This window comes from Panthera onca, chromosome A3 (genome assembly GCF_046562875.1).
Source record: "Panthera onca isolate mPanOnc1 chromosome A3, mPanOnc1 haplotype 2, whole genome shotgun sequence".
Lineage (NCBI taxonomy): Eukaryota > Metazoa > Chordata > Mammalia > Carnivora > Felidae > Panthera > Panthera onca.
Window position 1 is genome coordinate 88,506,732 of NC_138341.1, and position 23,236 is coordinate 88,529,967.

A 23,236-nucleotide genomic window follows, 5' to 3' on the forward strand; every position below is an offset into this window, starting at 1 on the left:
TCACTTTCTGTTATATTATTTAAATCCTTTTTGATCAGTTCATTAGCTGTTGTTATTTCCTGGAGATTCTTCTGGGGGGAATTCTTCCGTTTGGTCATTTTGGATAGTCCCTGGAGTGGTGAGGACCTGCAGGGCACTTCCCCTGTTCTGTGGTGTATAACTGGAGTTGGTGGGCGGGGCTGCAGTCAGTCCTGATGTCTGCCCCCAGCCCACTGCTGGGGCCACAGTCAGACTGGTGTGTGCCTTCTCTTCCCCTCTCCTAGGTGTGGGATTCACTGTGGGGTGGCGTGGCCCGTCTGGGCTACTTGCACACTGCCAGGCTTGTGGTGCTGGGGATCTGGCGTATTAGCTGGGTTGGGTAGGCAAGGTGCACGGGGGCAGGAGGGGCAGGCTTAGCTCGCTTCTCCTTAGGTGATCCACTTCAGGAGGGGCCCTGTGGCAGCAGGAGGGAGTCAGATCCGCTGCCGGAGTTTTGGCTCCGCAGAAGCACAGAGTTGGGTGTTTGCTCGGAGCGAGCAAGTTCCCTGGCAGGAACTGGTTCTCTTTGGGATTTTGGCTGGGGGATGGGCGAGGGAGATGGCGCTGGCAAGCGCCTTTGTTCCCCGCCAAGCTGAGCTCTGCCATCCGGGGGCTCAGCAGCTCTCCCTCCCTTTGTCCTCCAGCCTTCCCGCTTTCTGAGCAGAGCTGTTAACTTATGACCTCCCAGACGCTAAGTCGCGCTTGCTGTCGGAACACAGTCCATCCGGCCCCTCCGCTTTTGCCAGCCAGACTCGGGGGCTCCGCCTGGCCGGGGAGCCGCCCCTCCACCCCAGCTACCTCCCGCCAGTCCGTGGAGCGCACACCGCCTCGCCGCCCTTCCTACCCTCTTCCGTGGGCCTCTCGTCTGCGCTTGGCTCTGGAGACTCCATTCTGCTAATCCTCTGGCGGTTTTCTGGGTTCTTTAGGCAGGTGTAGGTGGAATCTAAGTGATCAGCAGGACGCGCGGTGAGCCCAGCGTCCTCCTACGCCGCCATCTTCCCTCCAACCCCAGAGATCAGCTTTTAAAAGTATGCAAATATATACAGCCTTGAGGGGCCATGAGCATAAGCGCCCCCTGGCCTCCAGAGTCAGGCATCAAGAGGCATCTTCTAGGTAGCAGCTGCAAAAATCAGGGCAGCAGACACATATAAAGGCTCCTTTCTGGAAGACACTGGTGCTTTGGAGTATGGCAAAGGGAGAACGTGAATATGATGCCTGCCAGTTCTGTGCCCAGAGAGTGTTCCAGCAGCAGTGTGTGTGTTGAATTAGATGTCTGTCCCTCAGGCCAAGGTGATCCTCCACTTTACTCTGAACACAATTGGGTGCCTCAGCTAGGCCCTGGGGTGGATGAGTCCAAGTGCATGAGCCCTTTAATAGCTTTTTCTCAGATCACTACCATTTTTTTTAAGTTTATTCATTTATTTTTAGAGAGACAAAGATAGCATGAATGGGGGAGGGGCAGAGAGGGCGGGAGAGAGAGAATTCCAAGCAGGCTCTGTGCTACCAGCTTCAGAGCCCGACGTGGGGTTCTAACACATGAACTGTGAGATCATGACCTGAGCTATAATCAAGAGTCAGACGCTTAACTTACTGAGCCACCCAGGCACCCCACAGATTATTACCTTCTTCTGGGTCTCAGGATGCATGCCCTGTTGGCTTTCATAATAAGATGTTTTGGGAGCTCTCAAGTGCATGTCTTAAAATTTGGGATGACTGATTTGCAGCAATGTGGATGGAACTAGAGTGTATTATGCTAAGTGAAATAAGTCAGTTAGAGAAAGACAAATATCATATGATTTCACTCATATGGAATTTAAGAAACAAAGCAGATGAACATAGGGTAAGGGAAGAACAAATAAGATAAAAACAGAGAGTGGGACATCTGGGTGACTCAGTCGGTTAAGCATCAGACTTTGACTCAGGTCACGATCTCTTGGTTAGTGAGTTCGAGCCTCCTGTCAGGCTCTGTGCTGACAGCTCAGAGCCTGGAGTCTGCTTCTGCTTCTTATTCTCCCTCTCTCTCTCTCTGCCCTTCCCCCACTCATGCTCAGTCTCTGTCTCTGTCTCTGTCTCTGTCTCTCTCAGAATAAATAAACATTAAAAAAAAAAAAACAGGAAGGCACACCATAAGAGACTCATAAATACAGAGAACAGGAGCACCTGGTTGGCTCAGTTTGTTAAGTGTCCAACTTCGGCTCTGGTCACGATCTCACAGTTCATGAGATCTAGCCCCATGTGGGACTCTGTGCTGATAGCTCAGAGCCTGGAGCCTGCTTTGGATTCTGTGTCTTCCTCTCTCTCTCTCTGCCCCTCCCCTGCTCACATTCTCTCTCTCTTAAAAACAAATAAGCATTAAAAAATACTTAAATTTTTTTAAATGTTTATTTATTTTTGAGACAGATGGAGACAGAGTGTGAGTGGGGGAAGGGCAGAGAGAGAGAGAGACACAGAATCCAAAACAGGCTCCAGGCTCTGAGCTGTCAGCACAGAGCCGAACGCGGGGCTCAAACCCATGAACCGTGAGATCATGATCTGAGCCAAAGTCAGACACTTAAATCAACTGAGCCACCCAGGCGCCCCTAAGAATATATATTAAATACAGGGAACAAACTGAGAGTTGCTAGAGGAGAGGTGAGGGGGGATGAGCTAAATGGAGGATGGGCATTTAAGGAGGGCACTTGTTGGGATGAGCACTGGCTGTGATGAATCACTGGGTTCTACTACTTCTGAAACCAATACTACATGGTATGTTACGAATTTAAATAAATTTTTTAAAAAGTTGGGGTGACCGATGTGGGGTTTGAACCCTTCATCCTTCAGGGAGAAGCTCTAGGTTTTAGTACACTTCAAGTTATGGGTTGTTCTGCCAGGGTGTGTTTTATGGTGAGATTGTGTCCCAGTCTCTCCTACCTGCTTTGATGTGGTTTTCTTCTCATTTGCCCAATGCATAGTCACCACTCAGCCACATTTGATATTTTGAGAGGAAATTGTTCCATATGTAGCTTTAGATTCAATATGCTGGTGGGAGGAAGTGAGTTCAGGATCTTCTAGTCACCATCTTGAATCTTTCAGATGAACCTAAGAAGTAGTTCTTTGAAAAGATAAAGTGACAAACCTTTAGCTACACTCACCAAGAAAAAAAGAGCACTCAAATAAATATAATCAGAAATGAAAGAGGAGATGTTACAGCTGATACCATAGAAATGCAAAGGCTCATTAGAGACTACTATGAATAATTATAAGCCAGCAAGTTGGACAACCTAGAAGTGGATAAATTCCTAGAAACATATATAGCTTATCAAGACTGAATCATAATAAAATAGAAAATCTGAACCAGAAAGGAGATTGAATCAGTAGTTAAAAACCTCTCATCAAGCAAAAATTTAGGACCAGATCGCTTCACTGGTGAATTTTACAAAGCATTAAAAAATGAATTAATACCAATCCTTCTCAAACTCTTCAACAACAACAACAACAACAACAACAACAACAAATAGAAGACAGGAAACTTCCAAACACATTTTATGAGGCCAGCATTAGGCCAACCCTAATACCAAAACCAGACAAGGATACTACAAACAAAATTATAGGCCACTATGAACATAGATGCAAAAGTCCTCAACAAAATATTAGCAAACTGAATTTCAACAATACATTAAAAGGATCTTACACCATGAGCAAGTGGGATTTATTCCAGTGATGCAAGGATGGTTCAACATCTGCATATCAGTCAGTGTAATACACCACATTGACATAAGGATAAAAATCATGTGATCTTTAAAAGAGTCCCACACTAGTGACTATGAGTGAACAAGAACATTTTCCCTCAGTGGAGGAGTTATCCTGTATAAGTGATGCTGACCAGCATTTTGAAAACAAGAATAGACAGAACATGAATAACCTGTTTCATTGGAATCACTACATAACTTTTAGTCTGAGTGACAAACCAGGCTTAGGGTGACTCTCAGCAAAATGGTTTTAAACCTTGTCTCCATTTTCACCCTCTGGTTATCTCTCCCCTGGGTTTAAAAAAGTGAAATATTTATATTACTTGAACTCCTCACAAGGTCTCTTGACACCAGAATGTTTAGCTAAGCAGGATTCCTCTGACACTCGAAAATGCTTTTTTTAATACAATGTTTGTGCTATTTCCAGATTTTCCTCATTCATAAAGCATTCCAACATAGAGGAAATAGTACCAGGACTATTGCATTTTATTACAAAATGCAAGCTGTCTTTGAAGGGCCCCAAATGCATAGAGTGAAGCCACAAAATACAGGTCTATGTTGGTTTTTACATAAAGCCAACAATTCATTTAAGCCTCCAAAAGCCATCGTTGTTGCCAAAGTAATTCACTAGAAATGTTTGGGGAAGAATAGTGTAAACAAAGCCCTGAATAAAGAGATGTTGTCCAATCCAAACTGGGTGTTCATGAGACTCTGCCACATCCCCCTGGACCACTGAGGCTGAAGGTGGAGGAGAGTGGGGCTCATAGAAGCAGGTGGTTCACTGAAGTCTTTGCTGCTGAGCACCTGCAGCCCAGCTCGTCCATCCCTTCTTCATAGTTCCCAGTGGGAAGGCCACCACTGCTTAGTTTACATTTATTCATATAATAAAATAGCCCCAGCTGGAAAGTATGCTTTGACAGCACACTTCCTCTGATGGTGTTATGTTGTTATATTCCACAGCCACTTACATACTTATTGTGGTTGGTAGAACAATGAGCTCTCAAAAGCATATACCCTCTAAGCCCTAGAACTTGTGATACATGATGTTACAAAAGGACTTTGCAGAGATGATTAAGGATCTTGAGATGGAGAGATGATCCTGGATTACCCAGGTGGGTCCTGTGTGATCACAAGGGAGAAGAGAGGGAAGCAGGGAAGGAAATGTGACAATGGGAACAGAGGTTGGAGAGATGGGATTGCTGGCCTGGAAGGTGGAAGGGAGGCATGAGCCAAGGAATATGGACAGACTCTAGAAGTTAGAAAAGGCAGGAAAACAGATTTTCTTCTATAGTCTCCACAAGTAATACAACTGTGTTAAAACTTTGGAGTCCTCTAGAACTGTAAGATAATAAATTTGTGTTGCTTGAAACCACTAGGTTTGTGGTAATTTGTTACAGCAGCCATAGGAAATGAACATAACTGTAGATGTTTACATTTTCTGCCTTAATATTTTGCCTTTTGTGAGTTACCTTTATTGCTCACAGAGTTAGAGTGGGGCCTGTTTTCCTACTCTTGACTCTGGGTTGGCCATATGATTTGCTCTGGCCAAAAGAATGAGCTAGAAGTGATGGTGTGCCAGTTCTGGGTATAGGCCTGAAGGAACTTTGTGTGTCTGCTCACTATTGCACTTCTGTCATTGCCATGATGAAGGCAGGCATAGGCTAGATGTTGGTTTGAGGACAAGGATGGGGGACATTGGAACACAGCAACCCCAATTAAAGTATCCCAACAGCCATAGGCCCCATCTAAATCATAGCCAACTGAGCACAACTTAGGTCATCTGGGATCCTTAGTGACCTCTGAACTATAATAATAAATTGTCACTTTAAGCTATTGAATTTTGGGATGGTTTGTTACACAGCAGTAGCTAAGTGATACAGTGATGGCAACTTGGAAAGCAAAGCGGTTTTTTTGTTTTGTTTTGTTTTGTTTTGTTTTTGTTTTACAATCTCACTGTAATGTTTGCTTCTGTTGAGTGCATGGTCCAGGCCATAAAAATTTAGGGAGTTCATTTAGGCTGGTCACAATCCTACAGTCTCATCTTACACGTGCAATAACCAGGAACAGAGTAATCAGAGGCTTCTCCACTCACCTGCCCCCTCCCTCCCTCCACCCCCAGAAAGAACTCACATTGTAGCAGTCTGTAGATCTCCTTTTTATTAGTTTATTGAAACTGTAAAATATAATAAGTTATATATACAGGATGAGACAAAACTATTAACAATTAAGACTTCACTGGTTAAGGCCCACAGCTCCAGCTTAGGGTGTTTCCTAAAAGTTTTTAAGTATAGCAAAATAATGAATGTCTCCATACAAAATGTCAGGGTGGAAGTCCCTGTTCTGGTCAGTGATAATCATTATGGTCACATTGATTTGAATTCCACAATGTAGGCTAAAGCTCATCAGAATAGACTATTCTTGGATTTATGTCCAAATAAGTAGATGACAAAGGAATGTTTAGCTCTATAAGGACTAACTTTCTAAAAATGGCAGGTTGAGAATCACTGAAACATGGCATGATGCTGGCTAGACATCTGGCCCCAGCATTGTAAGTGTGAAATGAGGCAAAGCTCTGGGTCCAGGAACAGCCGCCTCTGCTTCTTCACTGAAAATATTGTTCTTGGGAAACTGCAAGCTGTCTCCCTGGAACAGCATTCTTATCACATGTGACATTTGCAGCCTGATTCAGGGGGACAATCTCATCATCATCATCACAAAGCAGGAGAAAGGGGTGCCATAGGATTTCAAAGAGGGGTTAAAAGGATAATTAAGTTTTGCCATGGAGTATTTAGCTTGTAGGATATAGCAAATAGGTTCTGAAAAACAGCAAAGAGACACAGAAAATGATGATATTAAATATTCAGGACCTAATTATGATCCTATCACAGTATGTTCTACATTCATTGGTGGGCAATTGCTTGTTGGCTCTAAATGTATGACTGATTTCCTCTCCCCAAAGCATTTGCTCAGTCATGTGACTTATAATTTTAAAAACATCACTTTGTAAGTCAGAGACTGGTTTTAATTTGGTAATAACTATAGTCAGATCTGTCATTAGGAAGCTCAGCAGTGAACTCTAAATTAAACCCCTGGTATGATCACTACCCTGGCTCCCATGTTCTTGGCAACTGCAGGTGTAGTAAGAGATTTTGCCAAGAACAATGCCAGTTTATTACTTTACCTCTAAGTGTATGTCAAACAATTATAGTTACTCCGAGTTTTTCTGCTTCTAGTCTCATCTTGATGACTCATCTGTGTTCACTTCAATGTTCACCTTGAAGGCCTGGCATTTCCTGAAGTCCACTTTCCTGTTGCCCACCTAAACCTTACTTTTCCTGATTACAGAATCACAGACTAATCTCTCTTTTGCAAAAGAGAAACTGAAGCCCAAGAGGGAGAAGAGAATGGCCCAAGCTGGCACAACTAGAATCAGGTCCTTGGATTTCAAGCCCAGGCCCTGCCTGTGTTGTGAGGCTCCATTTTCCTTGACTGGCTCAGAAACCCTCATGTCACAAGGCTCATTCACAAGTCTCAGACACTCAGAATCTAAAATTATGCATGGCTGAATTCCTAGGAAGTCACCATTTCTCTTTCCACATATAGCTGACCACTCATTTCTGTTTGAAGCAAAAACAGGCTGACACATAATTTAAATGGACTGTGTCTTTGAACATTGCTGCCCCCAAAGGGTCAAATCTGACTAGGGATGAGAGTGGAAAGCAATTCATGTGTAATACAAAACCACTGGGTCTCAGGCCTGGGAATCAGGCAATAGGTGAAACTGGCCACTGACTGGACACAGGTCTACTTGACTGGACAAACACATGCCTTGTAGATCAGTAACAGAAGGCAGGCCACAGAGTGAACTCTTCCATTAGTGATTGGAAGGGCTGTAGGAATACGAATGACCTTAAGAACAGCCACTTAAGATATTAACAGACTTGTACCAAACCTGACACACTATGTGGAGTGTGACATCTGCCTTTGGTAGCCATTTCACCAGGCATTCGAGCTTCTTTCTTCATGATGCTGCCCTCCTTCATCACCCCAGTGGGGAGCCATCTCCCTCCCTCAGAACTTATTATGTTTTCTTAGTATCCCCTCATCTAGACTGTTTGATGTTTTCTAGCAAGATGGTTTGTAGACACGTCTTCTGTCTCTCCTGAGGTTGTAAACTCCTTAAAAACAGGTACTAGATTCTTCACCTCTGCCATCCCCACATTGTTTGGTTCATCTGAGCACCCAAAAACATCCCTTGAATGAGTTGAATAAATATTCATCCTGCCTGGTGAGGTACAGGTGGGTAGCTGGGACTATCCCAACTTTAATCTTTTATTTTTGGTTAGATTAGAAGACAGGCCTCATTTCCTCTTGTTCCTTGGAATGGCCTAAGGCAAATCCTCATGACAGCAGAAAAAGCCTGACTCTTGGCAGTCTGTTGCCAGCACTCACAGCTCCAGAGCCCTTGGTAGATCCTTGGTGCCTCCCAGGGAAGGCAGACTATAGGCAGGCTCCTCAGGATGTAGTGGGTGGCTGGGAGGCAGGTGGCACAAGCCCAGCCCACTCCAGTATGTCTGCACACAAGGACTCCACAGCATCCAGCCGTTCAATCTGCACCAGTTTTGTGAGCAGCTCTGGGATGCTGTAGCCTGCTGTGCTGATGCGATCAAAGAGCTGCATGCCATCTGTCATGCCCCCAATCTCATCCCTCTTGAGTCCAAAGCTCTCGGCAAGGTGGCGCCATGTTTTCACAACAGCCTTCTCGGAGTTGTACGTGGAACTGAGCATTCGGCTTGTCTTCTCAAGGCAGTCAAATGGCAGCTCTGTGGGGCTGAGACCTGCGGACAAATAGCCACAGTCAGACATTGCAAATGGCAGTCAATAGAAGCTCAACACCATTAAAAATTATTTTTAAAACTTAAAAAAAGATTGTAAAATAAAACACAGATGCAGAAAACCATATAAAATAAGTGCATAGCTTGAGGTGAACTACACCCAGGACTTTGCCAGCCACATGAGAAGCCTTACCATGGATCCTAACCCCAATAACAGCCCCTTCCTCCTAGGAAAATAGCCACTATATTGACTGTTACAATAATCCCCTCAAGAACACTGTCAGCAGTCACCAAAGCCTTGAATATGGGCTACCCTTAGGTCACCGTGCTTTACATGGAGCTGGGCTGAGGAGGGAGTCAAAAGGACAGACAGTATTATGCCCTTTATGGAGACAGCAGTCACCTTTATGAAAAGTGCTTTCAAAGACAGCCCAAAATTGGTGTTACCTGAGCCAACTTACTGCAACCTGAGTGGTCCAATGGTTCTCAATCTTCCTGCCTGTTAGACTTACCTGGGAGCATTTTTTAAAAATGATGTATTTTTACTTTTGGCAGCTGGAGTAGACATGCTTTTCCTGATTGCTCCTAGTAAGTACAGCTAAAAACCCTAGATGCTCTGTACAAAGCAAACACAAAGAAACTCTGGAAAGTGGTGAGAAAAGACAGACTGGTAGAGAGCTTGGGAATAGAGCAATGACATGGTGCTGAGCCTTTTGCATCATTATCCCAGACATGGAGCTGAAGAGTCCGGCAATCCAGAAATATGAACAATAACAAACCAAAATTGTCCAACAGATGCCTGCTCTAACTAAAGCACTAGGAAAAAAGAAGCTTAGCAAGAAGAAAACATTTAGACAGTAACTGCTTTGTTACAGCCAAACACCACAGAGAAAACTGTGGCCCCACCCTCAACAAGGCCAGCAAAGCCTGGATGTCCACTCTCCATAGGCTGTTACATTGCACCAGGTTTCAGGGAAGGCAAGGTCAAGAGCCTGGACTTTATCATCATCAGCTGGTAACAAGCCTCCCAGCCCAGTGGTATCAGTGGAGACCACTTGGAAAAACAGTTTCCCACCCCACCCCTCTGCCATCAACAAAAAGACATTCCTACTTGGGTGTAAATGAAGGCTGAGTGGGAACCTAGATATTTACCTCCATAGAGGTATCAGAGGAAGCCAGATACAACAGAAGGTTTAAATAAGACACAGAGTCTCATAACATGACATAAAACTCTCTAGATTTCAATAGAAACCCACTTATCATACCAAGAACTAGGAAGATCTCAAATGTTCTTAATTTTACTTTTGAAAATATTTCCAAAAAGGGATAAGGAGTGTGAGGCAGTGTCAGCCAAATTCTCTGTGGTTTTTGTAGCTAGAAAAATCTCAAATAAAAATAGAAAATATCAGAGATAACAGAGATGCTAGAATTACCTGACAAGGATTTTATAGAAGCCATGATACAAATGCTTCAACAAATAATTACACACATGCTTAAAACAAATGAAACAAATAGGAAGCCTTAGCAAAAGATAGAAAATATAAGAACCAAGTAGAAATGTTAGAACTGCAAAAATACAATTGAGATAAAAAGTTAAGTAGATATGCTCAATGGCAGAATATAGACTGAGGAAAGAATTAGTGAACTGGGTAACAGAATAGAAATCACTTATTTGAACAACAGATAAAAAATAAACTGAAAAACACAGAGCCCCAAGGACCTGTGGGGCTATAACAAAATATCTCACATTTTTGTCATGGAGGCCTAGGAGAGGAGAAAGAGAGTGTGGATGAAAAAAGAAATAACTGAAAATTCCCCAAACTTGGAAAGAGACATAAGCCTACAGATTTAAGAAGCTGAGAAAACTCCAAACAGAATACACCCAAAGAAATTCATATCAAGATACATCATAAATTCATGGAACTAAAGACAAAGGAATCTTGAAAATAGCAAGAAAAATCAACACTTTACCTACAGGGGAAAAGTATTAGAATGAGAAAGTATTTCTCATTAGAAACCTGGAAGCCAAAGGGATGTGGCACTGTATTTTCAACTATGGAAATGAAAGAACTGTCAACACAGTGCCCCATGCCCAGTGAAAATACCTCTCAAGAGTGAGGGGAAAATCAAGGCATTCTCAAAATGAAGGAGAACTAAGAATTTGTCACCAAGAGAACTACCCTAAAAGAATGACAAAGGGAGGTCTCTAAACAGAAAGGAAATGCTAAAAGAAGGAATTTTGGAACATCAGTAAAGAGCACAGTAAGCAAAAATATTGGTAACCACAATAGCTTTCCTTTTCCTTTTAGGTTTTCTGAGTTATGTTTGCTAGTTTGAAGCAACTGATGTGGTTCTAAATATATAGAGAGGAAATATTTAAGACAACTATAAACAGGAAGGACATAAACAGAAGCTGTTGTTTTTTTTTTTAAGTAGGCTTCATGCCCAGTGCGGAACCCAGTGGGGAGCTTGAACTCATGACCCTGAGATCAAGACCTGAGCTGTGATCAAGAGTTGGATGCTTAACTGACTGAGCCACCCAGGTGTCCCAGGACGTAAGGTTTTTATACTTCCCTTGAACTAGTGAAAGGATGACCTCAGTGGATTATATATGTATATATAATACAGTACCTAGAGAAACTGCTAAAATAGCTATGGAAAAAGATGCACTCAAAACATATAGTATACATCACTCAAAAAACATCAAAGTGTATTTCTAAATTATGTTCAAGTGACCCAAAGGAAAGCAGGAAAAAGAAAACAGAGAAATGAAAAACAGGGACAAAAAAGAGTAAACAAAAAATAAAATAGCAATCTTAAATGCTAACATATCAATGACTATGTTAAAAATATCCTAATTATATGCTATCTACAAGAAGCTGATGTCCAATATAATGATATAGGCAGGTTGAAAGTACAAGAATAGAAAAAGATATACTATGTAAACACTTAATAAAAGGAAAGCACAAGTGGCTATTACATCAGACAGAGTAGACTTCAGAATAAAGGAAATGACCAGAGATAGAGAGGGACATTAATAAAAGGGTCAATCCACTGTCTGTGAAGACATAGCAATCCTAAATCCATATGCATCAAACAACAGAGCTCCAAAATATATGAAGCAAAAAACTGAAGAACTTAAAGGAGAAATAGACAATTCCACAATTACAGTTGGGGACTTCAACACCTTTCCCTTAGTGATTCATAGAACAATTACTAGGAAATCAGCAAGAATACAAAACTCAACAACAGAAGGAAAATCCAACCATGAAGAAAATCCAATCAACATTATAGAACACTTGACTCAACAATAGCAGAATACAGGCCTTCAATTTCAACAAAAGAATTTAAAAGAATTGAAAGAGTGTATTTACCTACCACAATGGAATCAAACCATAAATCAATAAATAACAAAGATAACAGGAAAATCTTCACACACTTGGAAAGTAAACAACAACCTCTTTTTTTTTCTATTGTCAGGGATGAAATTTGGTTTATTACATTTATTTCTCCATGGAGTTATTGCATTTAAAGACATGGTTTATTTTTCAAATGAAGAGACTTCTTTTCAGAGATCTTTATTAGGTTCCTGTCAGTTCCCTTGACTTACCTTTAGAAGAAAATTGCATATGGGGGTGGGGGAAGAAAAGATATATGGATCCTCCTCTTTCTGGGAGGTTTTAGAACCAAAGGCTGTTGGTGTTTCCCATGCAGGGATGAGTCACCAGCAGTCACTTTCTCCTCTGTGTCCTTCTTTCTGCCGTGAAGAGAGCCACTGGCACTGGGAATAACTCCACAGTGCTGCCCTCCACTGGGCAGCTGAGGTCCCTTGGCCTTGCCAGCCTTATCACACAGGCTGACCCTGGGGCATGTGTATTTTTGGAGAAGAGATGCCATATTTCAGCAGGCAGCCAAGTAGAGTTCTTGGCCCCTAGAACTTATTTCTGACCAACAGAGCACCCAGCCAGGGAGCCTGCCCCAGGCAAGGTGTGCTGGGCTCTAACTGTGCGGAGAACTGAGAGCACCAGGCTCCACTCCTGCTGCCTGGGCCAGACCTTGAAGTCCAAGGAGGGATGCCAGTGAGACCAGGACTGAGTGGCCTGATGAAGCCGGGAACATTCCCTAACCTCAGTGATGAGGGGTTTTGTCTCCTGGGTGAATACAAAGGTGATTTAGAGCCTGGATTGAGAAGAAGTGGGCAGTGTGGATTCCTGTTTCAGGTTGAAATGTTTATATTCCTAGTCCTGCTGCCCATACCTGGAGGGTACCTGCTGTGATACAGCCTGACTTTGCTTGCTCCAGAAGCATCTTTGTGGATGGAGACCATTACACAGGGAAAGGGCAAGGCCAGCTAATTATTGGGTAAGTGACTGAAAACACCAATGTGGGGACAGCATCTGGGGACACTGGAGGACACTGTTCTCTAGATCATCATGAATCCACAGTGCCCTAGACAGGCTCTGCCCTGGGGATGGGTGTCATCTTCTTGTCCTGTGAGGGAAAGGGCTGTGGGGAGTGCCAGGCAAAAGTTTAAAAAAAAATTTTTTTTAACGTTTATTTATTTTTGAGACAGAGACAGAGCATGAACAGGGGAGGGCCAGAGAGAGAGGGAGACACAGAATCGGAAGCAGGCTCCAGGCTCTGAGCCATCAACCCAGAGTCCGACGCGGGGCTCGAACTCACGGACCGCAAGATCGTGACCTGAGCTGAAGTCGGACGCTTAACCGACTGAGCCACCCAGGCGCCCCAAGGCAAAAGTTTTAAATAGCTTCATGCCAAATCCCATGTCCTTCCACACCTGAAGTGGGTTCCCCAGCTACTGGGATAAGGAGCATGACAAGCTAGAGTGGGCGGCCTTTCTCAGCCCTCATGGGGCCTCAGGACTCCTACCAGAGCTGTTTCCTACATATTGATGATTGGGACAAGATCCTTGGGGAAACCTGGCTAAGTGTCCCCCAACAGTGCATCCATGCTTACCTTCAACAACTCCACACACATTGGCATACACATCCAATATCTTTTTCCTTCGACTTTGAATCTATAGGAAAAGTTAAGAGAATGTTAATTTTCACAAGGGAAAGTGGTAGCCATCAAAGATACAAATTCTCCATTGGAGTGTTGGCAGCTGCTCTCCCCTGACTTCTAGTCAGAAATGCTGAATGGCGCCCTCACATGAACATCTCATCAGGAAATCACAGGGAGAAAGCCTTTTCTTCAGGTCTCTGCCTGAAGCACATTCAGTATTCACAGAGGTAGAGGCTGCTGCTCCCACTGGACATTCAGGCTCACAAGACTGTGTGGGAGGGTAAGTGGGGAGGACCCCAGCCGGCTGGCGGTGGCCTGAGATGCTATGGCCGTGTCTGCAGCTATCCACAGACTCTTCTCCCAGAGCACACAGCTTGGGGTAAGGACACAAGGCCCATGCTGGATGAGTGCAGAAGGGACCCTGGCTGAAAAGTCCCATGCCCCACAGGAGCCAGTACCTCTCAGAAAAACTCCATAGGCCTCCAGGGTCCCTGCAAGTGATGGGTGCCATTACAGACATCCCTGAACTCAGGGCAGCCCAGAGCATGGCATCCCTGTCCAGACCCAGGCCAGATCCAGCTTCCCAATGGAGGGACTTTTTTTTACCCTAAGCTACATTACCTAGCAACATGCTGACCTGGGGTTGGGAGAATAGGTCCCAAGGGGCTGCCAACGACCCAAGTGCTACACACTCAGGCAGCCTGGGCAGAGCTGTGCTTCTTTGCCCATGCACCCTGCCATGAGGGTGGGGGCCTGATTTAGGTGACAAGCCCTTTGGACAATTTTACATGAAAAATGCATATTATGTATGTGTGTGTATTCATATGCCCATTCCCACCCCCACCCCACACATATACATACGCTTATCTGCTTAGATACACACCAGTATGTTTGCAAAGGTTTTTTCCTGTCCTATGGTATCCCAAACAATTTTAACTTTTTTCTTTCTGCTTATTTTCATTTTCTTTTGTAAAGTTCTATAATAGAGAGATAAGTTTCCTATTTTTTTACTATATCGTTTTGAACCTGCCACTCTGTCTAGGTTCCTGGCGGTGGGTCTACTGGGAAACGGTGAGCGTGCGTGCGGCAGCGCCAGGGCCTCACCCCGGCTGACTTCGTGGCTGCTGACTTCTCCCGGGCCAGGTGAACCAGCGACAACAGGCACAGCTCTGGGGAGCCCTGCTTGTCAGTGGCAGGCTCCTCATCACTGTCCATGCTCCGGCTTAGCAGCTGCTCATTCTCCGATGATGCGTCATTCTCGCTGTGGAAACAGAAGGGTGTGTGTTAACTGCAGCCCTGATACGTCCTCCCAGTGGGGAGACAACCAGGTCAGGGACTTGTTCCCCATGCTTTTACTGAGCAGCTTCTGGGCATGAAGCGAGAGAGACGTGCCCCGCTCTTACTCCTCGTCCTCTGCTATTTTCCTAACTAGTGACCCGGATGTTGGGTGGCCTGCAGGTGTCCTGTCAGAGGACTCACAAGGTGTCTCATGAGCCCCGCAGGGCTGGGGTCCAACAGTGAGGGGGACGGCATCTGTTCATCTGTCCACCCCCACCTAGCTCAGTCAAGCTTTCTTAAATACGTCACAGCTTCCTATATTTAATGCAGGAAAGTGCCAGGTTCAGCCTCGTGTCTAAACGCAAACAGTTTATGTGGCCAGCACCGAATCTCTGCAAGCTCTCTGGAATAACCCAAAACAAAGCTGAATGGAGCCTGCCTGGGGACCCCCTCTTGACTAGGGGGATGACCTGGCTGAAATGTGTGCATTGTGGTGGGGGGGGGGGTCACAGAGAGCCTGGTGAGGGGCTCCGGGAAATCCCCCAGGAAGTCATGTGGGCCCACGTTCCACCACTGCTCACTGTCCACAGCCCTAGGCACATGTGGGGTGGAGCTTAAACTCTCAAAATCATTCCAAATATATAAAAAACAGCATTCTTTTTTATAGGCATCCTGCTGGCTTCCTGTGGTCTGGCTGAAGACTTACAAAGAATTATTCTTTTCTAGCAACTGGGTTACAGTAATGAAGCCCACACTCAAACACAACTGTAGAGACCAAATAAAGGTGAGGCCCAGTAGGTTCAAGGGACTCACTTGGAGTTGGCTGGCCTGCTGCTGTCTCCACTTGACAGCAGGCTAGGAACAAAAGCATGGTTGTCCCCAGAGACCACTGACTGTCCCAGGTCCTTTCCCTAAGAACTGAGAGCAGGCAGAGGGGAGAGGAGCTCTGTGCCTTGTCTTCTATAGCACCATAGTTGGATTTTAAGTTTTACTTGACATTTACATATGAAACAAGTATTATTTTTCCAAATATTTTTCCAAATTCCCCAAATTTCCCTCATTCTTTAGATGAAGCTTAAGTCATGGGACACATCCCTGCCCTTTTTAGTATTCTTTTTTCCTTACTTTTGAGAATGAGAAAAGGCTGGAAGAACAGAAGAGGAGAGGCCGCCACAACACCAGGCTGGATAGACTGGAGGGTGGAGGAGAAACTTGTCCCCAGGGAGGCACTCTGCAGAGCCAGACCCTGCATCATGGCCCCTGCATGCCCTGGGGTTCTGAAATGAGGTCAGTGGGAATGGAGGCACTCACAGGAAATACCTGCCATCTGAGGGCCTGCTGAGGTGGACACACTTTCTTTTCTTCCAGCATGCAAAGATTTCATGATTTAAGTCTGCTTTCTGACCTTGTGTCAGGGGTCTTGAGAGATGCTGGGGTTTTCCAAATGTAACATGTTTAGAAGTGCTTTATTAACACCAAAGCTCTACATGAACATGTGGATTCATGATCATTCCTACAAATGAAAGCCTTTGCAAGAGTTCACCCACCACAGGAAGGTCCCAGGCCGGAGGCCAGGACAGGAGGCATTGCTCCTCTGCTCTTCCTGTAACTAGTTTGGGGGTCTCCCATGGCCTCTGTGCCCCAAATACATGGGCATTTGGGTAGATGGTGTCCTGGAATGGCCAAGTGGGTGGAGGCTGGACAGGGTGCTGATACCATGCGGTGGGTTTTCGGAACCTAAGCAGGACCAAGTTCAAATTACCATCTAAGGGGCTAAGGAAAAGTTCACTTCCCTCTGCCCTAGACATTAGAGCCAGGGCTGATTCTACATCCTAATGTGCACTAAGTATGGTGCAAATTTCATATGCCAAACCTCTTCCTTAAGAGGCCTTACTTCACAAGCATTAGTGGTTGGTCTGGAGCCTGTACAATGTGGGCTCTGGAGTCAGAGCTCCAGGGGCTCTGGCTCTCTGCCCTGCCACTCATGGATGTGTGACCTCAGGCATGTGACAGCTTCCAGACCTTGGCTTCCCACAATCAGGGATATTATTAGCACCTTGCTCATGGGGTGCTTACACTTAGCATGGTGCCTGGCGGCCAGATGTCTGGTAGCCATCATCATCACCTGTGCCATTCAGGGTTTAGGGATACTAGTGCTGGCCTTAGCACTAGTGATGTCAGTGTCAGTGCTGGCCACAGTAGGCTGCTGGAGAAGAAAGGGGCACTCGCAGGCTTTGGGTCTGCATGCAGAAGGTGGATGTAGAAGAAGAAAGCCCAGGGCATCTGGCCCTGGAGCAAGGTGTTAACCACCTGCCCCTCATGCTGCCTGGCCCCTGCTGCAGGTCAGTGGTGAGGGTGAAACCTGGTACTCACTTGCCTTGCCGGTCTTGAGGCCCTGCTCCCTCTGGAGCCTCCAGCCAGTGGCTAGGCTTCTCCATGTGCTCCCCATCTGGCAACCCAGCTCCCCTTCCTGCTCAGGAACCCAAGAGGATCCCTGACCTCACCTTGGGCTGGGGGCTGCTCCACCCCATGGTAAGTGGCTGCCTTGGCTTGGCTTACCTCTTGGCAGTCTTGGTTGGAGCTGCGGTCAGCTTCTCAAATTCGTCCTTCTCGGAGAAAATCACCACGCTGTCTGCAGATAAATGGAAAGATTGGGGGTGGGAGAAGGGAGCTGGAGTCAGCCCGTGACTCTGAGCTCATCCTTCCCTGCTCACTTCCTCTTTAGCAGGCCTGACTGGTGTCTAAACCACACCACCCTCAAAGCCAAGCACAATGTGGGGGCACTGACACTTTTTCCTGCAGCCCTGTTCTACGTTGCATGGGAGCACCAGTGTTATGAGGCCAGGCTGGTGAGTGGGGCAGACAACCTCCACCCTGGAGATGGACACCCGTGCTGTGGGGGCTGTGTATGCAGACCTTGGGCCTCTTTCTTCTCCTCTTCCTTGCTCACTTGGGCTTCCACACTCTTCACTGGGTGGCTGGTGCAGCATGCTGGTTGGAGAAAGGGAAGGGTGTGAGGAGCCTGGCTCGCTGACAGGGTAAGCTGATGGAGCAGTCTGAGAGTGAGGGTTTGTGGGGTGGGTGTAGGGGCATTGGGGAGCAGTCACCTGGGGCTGAAGGCTTCGTCTTCATGATGTAGAACATGATGATGAGGACAATGGCTATGGCCATGATGAAGATGGTGGACATGGCAATGATCAGGGCTGTGGCCAGGTGCCCTTGGCCTGAGAGCTCTGCTGGAGTCAGGGAGAGAGGGCAACATAGGGCTCAGGACTCCCTACAAGAGCCCATCAGGCCGGCAGGACCCGCCCTCTGAGAAGATGGCAGCGCCTGTGGCAGGAGATGCTTCCAGGGGACCCTCGGAATCCAAAACACATGCTTAGCCTGAGACCCAAGCTGTACAGATTTTCTTTGGGAATCATGTCAGGACTGCCCAGGAGCTCTCCTGGCTGGTCTTAACTAAGGTTGATCCAGACTTCTCTGGAACCCCATGGTTTGGGTTCACTCATTTGTTCCTGAGGTGCTTGCTTGTGCTTCTCCTACTTTGGGAGCCCTGGGTCAGGTGGGATATGGAGAGGAAGAGACCCATGAGCAAGTGTCCTGAAGACAGTTCCACCCAAGGTTTTTCTGAGGGCTAGAAATTCTATTTTTGGTTTGGCTCTGTCCTGTGTCTCATGCAATTTCAGTTGCATGTAATAATCGGAGTCTCAGGGCAAAGGTGGTACAGGTGCTGCCACACCTCTTCCTCTGTTCTATCACCTCCACCATGATTCTTCCCCGGGGCGGTTTGCCAGGCGGTTCTCACTCATTTCCCCAGTAATGCCTGCTGTTGATACATACAATGCCCTGACGTGTGTTCTAATTCTCTGAAATCACAAGATTCCTGTTGTCATGAGGCAGGATCCAGGTTATCCACCATGGGAAAGGGATAAGATCTAAAGCACTGGGGACCATGTAAGGGAGGTGGCAGCCCTTTAGGAAGAGGCATAGAGCTTGTAGCCCCAGCACTGCTTGTTTCCACAGCTGCCCATCCTCCCCAGTGGGGTGTGTCTGCAGGAAAACTGGCCTCAGCTTGTCATGTGGGGAGTATCATTATTTGGATGCCAGGTATGGATGATATAAATATTGTAATATTCTCTGTGGTGTGCTACTCCTGCCCCTCACTTGGGGCCTGGAGGAAATGAGACTCATATATCCTAGCAAAGTCTTCCTGCTTTGATGCTCTGTGAAAGTACAGGTCAGGTTTGGAGAGCAATGCCAAGGCTGGCACGCTGAGTGCACTGTGGGATTTTGAAGGGCCCCCAAGCCTCACTGAGACCAGGGCCCTAAATATGCTTAAATAACAGCATTAAAACTGCCAGATGGCAGCATGAGGCCTTGATCTGAGAGAAACATGGGTCTTGGGGTCTCCTGCCCTCCTCAAGATTTTCCATCCCTAAGGGAATAGGTAGTGAAACGTAGTTACTGGAAACAAATATTAAAGTGTTGAACTCAGCAGGTTTATCTGAAAGCCAGCAACAGAATGGCTATTGCTGTCAAGCCCAGCCACGGCCAGGAAGCTGGCTCCCCTCTGAGGGGCCGCCTGTGCTCTGAGCACCACCCTGCCATCCCCGGGATGTGCTTTTCTTGCCAGCATGTTCTAAGGGGCCCAGAACACCCATGGAGAGATCCATTCCACTCCTTGCAGAGATCATGACCACCTTCCTGCTACTGGGGGCACTGAGGAGCCCTACTGCTATTCCTCGTAGCTGCTTCCAGCCTCCCTTTTGCTCTTATCCAAGCCCCTCATTTCCAGCTGGCTAGCTGCAGAAGTGCAATCCTTACCTTTGTGGGCGTGCTGGAAAGGAGAGAGGGTGCTGCTGCCAGAGGTGCTGGGGAAGTTGGCAGAGACTCCGGAGCTGGCTCCTGTACCTGCAATGAGAACCCAGTCACCGCGTATTCCTCGGGATGACCTGGACAAGCCCCACCTCCAAGGATGGAATGCAAGGTGTAGTCGCAGAGCCTGGAGATCTAGTATTCTGGATTATGCAGGGACTGCAGCAAGGGGCATGGGACAGGGAAACATTTTAATCTCCTAGAATGTTTCATAATCCCTAAAGAGTGTTCTGACCTCCCAAGGGTTAATCTTCAAGAGAAGACACGTAGGTAAATCTGCTAAGACTAAAAAGTGGTGCCTCACCAACTCAATATTTCTATGAACAGAGGTAAAATATATGCAATCTATAAAGATGAGAAAAGTACATATACATACAAGTATTACTGGAGGAAAGTAATAATTGAGAAATTTCTTCAATTACACAAAACAGAAATGTCTTTTTAATACTTTTTCTAGTTATAAAAGTAATATGTTCCATTATTAAAAATCAGGAAAAAAATGGGAACACAAGAAAGAAGTAAAAGAATTGCTAGCTGAAGTTGAAAATTTGGTGTGTTTTCCTTTAGGATTTTCCTAGGATTCATTTTTTTTAATGTTTATTTATTTTTGAGAGAGTTAGCATGAGCAGCAGAGGGGCAGAGAGAGAGGGAGACACAGAATCTGAAACAGGCTCCAGGCTCCGAGCTGTCAGCACAGAGCCCGACCTGGGGATCAAACTCATGGACTGCGAGATCATGACCTCAGCTGAATTCAGATGCTCAGCCTACTGAGCCAACGAGGTGCCCCTCCTAGGATTCATTTTTAAAAATACTTGTGCTCAAGCAGTTTAAGAACAGAGATGAACTTTGCCTTCTTTCAAAACTGTGACTCCTAAAACTTCCCTTCTCTATTACTTCTGTCACTTAGCAGGGATGAAATGGAAGCTGGTTTTGTGACCAATTGCATCACTGAGAAATTGGTTAAAACAAAGCAAAAATGTTCTGCCACAGAAAACACAACATCCTGATAGCCAATCTTCCTGTAGGCTGGACTTGAGTTTTGCCATTAACGAAAATGATCATGTTTCAAATATGCTTCCTCTGTCTCATTTTTGTCTCTGCCAGTTCTGGAGTAATTTGTGAAGTGTCCTTGCATGATCCCAAGTAAGGGCAGGTGAGCTGGCCTCTCCAAAAGTCACACACTCGGTCCCCCAGCTGGCCCAGCAAGGAGTGACACCTGCCCTGGGACCCTGGTCAGCCAGCCTCAAGGCTTCCATGAGAGCCATCTGTAACACAGACAGTTTCTTTAAGAGAAGTCATTCAGGAGAAACCACACTCTGTAAGTGGTATTTCCAAAACTATCTGTGCACACAGCTTGGGTCAACTTGGGAGATGGGCACCACAGCCAACTGGGTGAGGAAAGTCCTGTTGAATTATCCACACATCTGTGTCCAGTAAGTAGACAAGGTCACAGGAGAGCAGGGCCAGAACAAAAGAGAAAACTGCAAATACAATGGGGACAGACTGAAGATTGGCTCCCGGGGTCACTGTACTTCTGTTAGGTGCCATGGGTCTCAGGGCTGGCCTGTCACTTGGGTTTGCCAGGAATGTAACTGTTGCTGCTGGATGAGAAATGTCATCTGCAGGTGGAGGAGTCAAGAGGTGGGCTCTTTAAACCACACACCTACTGTAAGGAAGCACTGAGGGGTGTGAGGCACACATAACCCCAGCAGCCCCTGCACAGGGGCCAGCCCGGGAGCCCAAGAAGCCTTGTCAACAAAGTCAGCTTGGGGGCTGCTGGGACCACCCTGCCACCCTTCCAGCCCAGGCCAGAGCAGTCTTGCTAAATCAGACCTCTCAGCACCAGAGGTGTCTCCTGTCTGGGGATCCATCACTTCTGGAGCCCAGGGGTCTAACTTATCTGGTGTTCCTGGTCTTTGCCCTTTCACCTGGTCTCTGTCACCTGCTGTGCTGCCCCAGACATGGATGTGGCTGTGCCAGGACCACCACACAATGGACGGAGCAGTCCCCTCCCCTGCACAGGGCACTCTGAGTTCTGTGGCTCCGGCTTCTCTCCTCTTTCTCAACTGCTGGTTATGGGGATCACTTCTTAGCTCTGCCATTACAAGAGGGGGGGCATGCTGAGGGGTGCACAGGGCACCAAGGCAGCAGGCCCATCTGTGGTGCCCAGCCCTGCACACCACCATGGGCTACCCTTGTGTTAGTGCAGACTGCAGAGCTGACCCGCTCAGAATGGAGGTGGCCCGCACCTTCCTCCCCCCAACCATCCCCAAAGTTTTTAGCCTTTTCACCTGGCCTCAGAACCAGTGGCCTCTCAGGAAGTGCTGGTGGGAAGGCGCACCCCCTCTCCGTCTCCCTGTGAGGGCTATGTGCACACGGCAAACCCTGGGGCTGGGGGCTCTGCTGTGTGCACCTCACAGGCCATGCAGCTCCCCTTCATCATGGTAAGGGGGCTTCAACTGCATCCAGTCAAGTAGGAAAAGCAACATGGGGCATGGCTTTAAGCAGAACCCAGTTTCTTTTTTGAAAGCAAACAGGACACTGAAAATAAAGCTAATCTATCTGGTAAGGGGCTGAAAGGAGTTTAAGCTATTCATCAGGAAAAAAAAATACCCATGGGCTCTGTTTGTGGATTTGTCATCTTTGTCTCTTCTTGTCCCTTTCTGCCAGGGCTTGCTGGCCAAGGCTGGGTGACAGAGTCTGGGGTTAGAGGCACAAATGTGCCCAGGCCTGTGGTCCAGGGAGGAACAATGAGAACAGCCCAGCCACACACAGACTTGTGAGATGCCTTTGCACCCGACTGGCAGGACTGCTCACACAGTGCCATCAGCAAACAAGGTGTCCAGGCTACTGCATGTCTGTAAAACACATCTCACTACACCCAATGGACAGCTCCTGAACTCGGTCAGGTGGCAAGGTGGGCCCTGCCTCCATCCTGGTTCACTAGACATTCCCCCAATTGAGCTCTAGCCAGTGTCAAATGAATGGCCCTGGCCTGCAGGTGCTGGGTGGGGTGTTCTCTGGCTGTTCAATGATCCCTGAGCCTACTAGAAAAATGTTCTGTTCTGAGCACATCCCAGGGAGAGAGGGAGGGTAGGCAGGAAGGCTGCATGATTAGAGGTCTATCTCTGTGGGTAGGTGCCCTGAGTACAGCAGGCCACCAGGCCACCAGGCCACTGCATGGCAATTTCCCTATTCCAGATTCCCCTTTGGTCTAATGAGGGTTAACTCAGTACTAACACAAGTATTTGGTGTCCAGGAGGTTTCCCTCCACTCCAACACATGGCACGTTTTGGGTCCACTTGGCCTCCTTAGAATGGATTGTTAGGTGAACATATTTCTCAGTAGTTTCTGTCGGGTGACCAACTACTGGTCCATCTTACACAGCATAATGCTCCCACTGGAGCCTAGCTTTGAATAAGCAGAGATAAGTCCTTTACACACAGAGTCAGAGAAGTAGATGAAAACCATAGGCCC

At 46.6% G+C, this 23,236-nt stretch overlaps 1 protein-coding gene across 3 annotated transcripts in view; it reads right to left on the minus strand.

The window, feature by feature from the left end:
- Positions 1-5,901: 5,901 nt before the first annotated feature.
- Positions 5,902-23,236, minus strand: part of EDAR (ectodysplasin A receptor) — an 88,658-nt gene continuing 71,323 nt past the window's right edge. Inside the window, exons 6-12 of one of the 3 annotated variants that reach the window (XM_060610441.3) lie at positions 19,709-19,795; positions 17,992-18,117; positions 17,801-17,875; positions 17,444-17,516; positions 14,711-14,867; positions 13,559-13,619; positions 5,902-8,584 (exon numbers count right to left, since the gene is read on the minus strand). In XM_060610441.3, coding sequence (XP_060466424.1) covers positions 8,262-8,584; positions 13,559-13,619; positions 14,711-14,867; positions 17,444-17,516; positions 17,801-17,875; positions 17,992-18,117; positions 19,709-19,795 — 902 coding nt within the window. In that variant the 3' untranslated portion in view covers positions 5,902-8,261. Of the gene's footprint in view, positions 8,585-13,558; positions 13,620-14,710; positions 14,868-17,443; positions 17,517-17,800; positions 17,876-17,991; positions 18,121-19,708; positions 19,796-23,236 lie in introns of all 3 variants that reach the window. The other 2 variants (XM_060610435.3, XM_060610446.3) reach the window with 2 other exon arrangements.